This window comes from Macaca nemestrina, chromosome 2 (genome assembly GCF_043159975.1).
Source record: "Macaca nemestrina isolate mMacNem1 chromosome 2, mMacNem.hap1, whole genome shotgun sequence".
NCBI classification, from domain to species: Eukaryota; Metazoa; Chordata; class Mammalia; order Primates; family Cercopithecidae; genus Macaca; species Macaca nemestrina.
In genome coordinates, this window is record NC_092126.1 from 41,594,047 (window position 1) to 41,598,177 (window position 4,131).

General features: G+C 48.4%; 1 protein-coding gene across 1 annotated transcript; it reads right to left on the bottom strand.

The window, feature by feature from the left end:
• Positions 1–469: 469 nt before the first annotated feature.
• LOC105469950 (proline-rich protein 23B) lies at positions 470–2,783 on the bottom strand. Its single transcript, XM_011721598.3, has one exon. It carries the CDS (start codon positions 2,308–2,310, stop codon positions 1,522–1,524), a length of 789 nt encoding a protein of 262 aa, XP_011719900.2. The 5' UTR covers positions 2,311–2,783; the 3' UTR covers positions 470–1,521.
• Positions 2,784–4,131: the final 1,348 nt, after the last annotated feature.

Genomic DNA, 4,131 nt, shown 5'->3' on the forward strand with positions numbered 1-4,131 from the left:
TAGTAAACTGTAGAACATCAAAAGCAAATCAACATTTAAAAAATATACTAAAATTGGCCAGATGTGGTGGATCACACCTGTAATCCCAGCACTTTGGGAGGTTAAGGGGGGTGGATCACTTGAGCCCAGGAGTTCCAGACTAGCCTGGGCAACCTGGTGAAACCCTGTCCCTACAAAAAATACACTTGAGCCTGGGATGTTGAGGCTGCAGTGAGCCGTGATTGCACCACTGCACCGCCGCTTGGGCGACAGAGTGAATCCTGTCTTAAAAAAAGAAAACACACACACACAAACAGCCAAATTACAACTTGTTATAATATAAAAGGAATAACAACTTCATTGACAGAAGACATCCTGCAACAACAAAAAATGTCAAAACAACGGGCTAATATCTTTAAAGTACTGTAGTTAAATATCATTTTAAAATTAAGAATGAAGGTGTAATTAAAACATTTACAGACATATAGTTCTCAGAAAGTTTATCACACAAAAACATGGTCAGACTTACAGAAGCAAGATAGCTTATCACACGTAAGACACAGTGGAAAGAAATATTAAAGGATATTCTTCAACAAAAAGAAAACTGAAGCTAGAATGAGGGAGTGGAATGTAAGAATAAAAAGGCAGGAAATAATTGGTAAGGCATAGTGGTAGATCTGAATAGTTACTGATGTTTTTAAATAAAATCAGCTCATTGACATCAGCTTCACCAGTAACATTTTATCTCCTATATACAAATATGAGATAAATACAGTAATAAATTAACATTTTAAAAGCTAGAAGTTTGGTTTACATGAGAAAAAACTCAGGGTAGATTTTAAAAGGTATAAAATAATGTGGAATAGCAGGAATGCAAACACTTGCCATTGGGTGAAATCACCAGATTAACAAATTAAAACAAAAAATATATAACACAATGCATGCTGAAAACATCTGATAAAATTCAACACAACTTTTAAGACTGGAAGAGAACTTCAGCAGGATAAGGGGTTCCTAGGAAGAAGCAACATACAGTATTGTATAGTAAGCATACTGTGTGGCAGTTTCCTGGGAGAACAGTTGGAAAAACCCTTAGAAAAACCATGGCTAAGTCTTCCAAAATTCATGGGAAAAAAATAACAAGGTAACTAAAAACGTTTAAGAGATCTAGTGGTTTCTTGGTTTGGGGAGAAACGGGAGTGGCAGTACGATGCTGGAGAAAGACTGGAATTTGAGAGAAAGAACTGATGCAAAACGAGGGAGAATGAAAGGATCTGAATATGACCTTGTAAAGAAGCCCAGAAATCTGGATACATTTTCTGGTATCCCTGGGCAGATTTTCTATTTAAAGATGAGGTCTAGAATATGCCTTTTCTTGCTACGTCTTCGTCTCCTACTATCGGTAGTGTACAGCGAAAAAGCAATTGTTCGAACACGGGGTGCCCAATTTCCAGGTTGTTGGATAATGTGAAAGATTCCCGCAATCCCAGAGGGCCGCCAGTAGAGCGGCCAGGATTGTTGTGTGTACGTGGGGGTGGGGGTTTATGCCTGGAACAGGCGTCTCCGGGCCTTGCACTGAGGGCGTTCTGGTAGCGGCGGGCGAGCGTGGGGACCTGGACTCCCCACGCGCGGAGAGGGAGGTAGAGGTTGGAGAGGTGAGCTGGGGACAGGCTCCAGAAGGTGGAATTCCGGGTCGAAGACGGGGCGTACGCTCTCCAAACTGGGGTTGGGGGCCAGAGCACAGGGTTCTGGCATGGGGCCCTCCTGGTAGGGGCTGAACATACTTCTAGCGGAGGGGTAGAGCCCAGCGGCTGAGCCGGTTGGGGAGTCCATCCGGAGCTCCAGGAACTCGGGGTCCGCCTCCTCCTCGTAGGCCTCTTCCTGGGCGGCGATCTCTGGGACAGATGCACAGAATTCCAGCTCGACGACGACGTCCTCCCTGAGAGCGCCCAGGAAAACGTTCGCTTCCAGGCCGGCAGACGAGTCGCCCTGTGCTCCTGAGCGTTCGTCGACGGAGCTCAGGAGGACCTCGGGGATCAGGATGAGGGTGTGTCCACCGAGAGACACTCGCAGGATCGACGTTGGTGCGGGCTCTAGCACCAGGTCAACGTCGTCCAGGGGCACACGCAGGGCACAGCCCGCGGCCAGGACCACTACGGAGGTGAGCGCGCCCACGGCCGGGGTCCCCGGGTCTTCCAGGCTGGGCGCCACGCGGGGTTCGGGGCCCGCGGGCTCCTCCAATCGGAGGCGCTTGGCAGGGCAGGGTCCTCCTGGCCGCTGTCCCCACCAGGGCGCAGGGCGAGCTCTGGGGCTGCGGGGCCGGCTGCCCATCACCTCGACGGCGCTGTGGACGGCGCTCCTGGGCCTAGCCGAGGACGTGGGGAGCGCGGGCGGTGAAGTCCTCTTTGAGGTAACAGATGTCAGGGGTAGGCGAGGCGGGTTGAGTAGAGTCCTCAGAGCTCCAGGGGCGCCTCCCGGGGGACCGCAGTCCGGGCTACTGGTGGTGCCTCGCCGGCCGCCGGGCTCAGCCTAGCGCGTTGGAATCTTGGGTCTTCCTGACGCAGACCCGGATGCTCACTGCAAAGCCAATTATGTTGTAAATGACGGCAGCGGAACCGAAGTCGCAAAATGTCACGCAATGCTCCGCCCCCTGGAGGACTCGCGCTAGAGGCGGAGGTATCCTGGCTGTCCAGTATCCGTGGCTGTGGTTGGTCGGTCACGCTGGGGAAGTACTCATACAGGCCCCTAGGGGATAGAATGATCAGTATAACTTATTCAGAAAAAATGGTACAACTGTAATAGAATTTCAAAGATGGCTCGCCTGTAGAAGTCATGTTTTCTTGCGATTTCAGGGATTCTAGAGAAAAGACGGCTTAGAAAGATCTCACCGACCCATCCAAATGCAACATACAATTCCTTTAATGCTACTAAATTATTTCATTTTAGAAGTATTCAGAAAATGTAGATTTCTACTTGGGAAAATTGCTTTTAAAATACTAAGTGAAGCTGAAAGTGGTGGCTCACGCTTGCAATCTCAGCACTTTGGGAGGCCGAGGAAGGCTGATCGCTTGAGCCCAGGAGTTCAAGACCACTCTGGGCAACATGGTGAGACTCAGTCCCTATGAAAAATTAAAAAATTCAAAAATTAGCCAGGCGTGGTGGTGCGTACCTGTGGTCCCAGCTACTTGGGAGGCTGAGATGACAGGATTGATGGAGCCTAAGAGGTCAAAGCTGGAGTGAACTGTGGTGGCGCCACTGCGCTCCAGCCTGGGCAACAGAGTGAGATCCTGTCTCAAAAAAAAAAAAAAAAAAAAAAAAGTGAAACGTTTGTGATAATTTCATCCTGAAAGTTAAAAATGTTAGAAAATTATTAATCATTAATAAAATTTAAAACGATATTAATAAAATTAATTTTTTCTTTTCTTTTCTTTTTTTTTTTGAGACAGAGTCTCTCTCTGTCGCCCAGGCTGGAGCGCAGTCGCGATCTCTGTTCATTGCAAGCTCCGCCTCCCGGGTTCACGTCATTCTCCTGCCTCAGCCTCCCTAGTAGCTAGGACTACAGGCTCCTGCCACTGCGCCCGACTAATTTTTTTTGTATTTTTAGTGGAGATGGGGTTTCACAGTGTTAGCCAGGATGGTCTCGATCTCCTGATCTCGTGATCCACCTACCTCGGCCTCCCAAAGTGCTGGGATTGCAGGCGTGAGTCACTGAGCCCGGCCGTTATAAAATTAATTTTTAAATTGAACACTTATATTTCCATGATTCTTGAATTTTTTTTTTTTTTTTAAGATGGAATCTCGCTCTGTTGCCCAGGCTGGAGTGCAGTGGTGCAATCTCAGTTCACTGCAGTCTTGGCCTCTCAGGCTTCGGTGATCCTCCCACCTCAGCCTCCTGAGTAGCTGGGACTACAGACCTAAGCCACCATACTGGCTATTTTTTTCGTATTTTTAGTAGAGACAGGGTTTTGCCATGTTGCCCAGGCTGGTCTCAAACTCTTGGGCTCAAGCGATCCTCCCTCGTCGGCCTCTCAAAGTGCTGGGATTACAGGTGTGAGCCACTGCATCCGACCTGAGTTTTTTTTTTTTTTGAAATGGAGCCTTGCTCTGTCGCCTAGGTTGGAGTGCAGTGGCGCGATCTCAGCTCACTGCAAC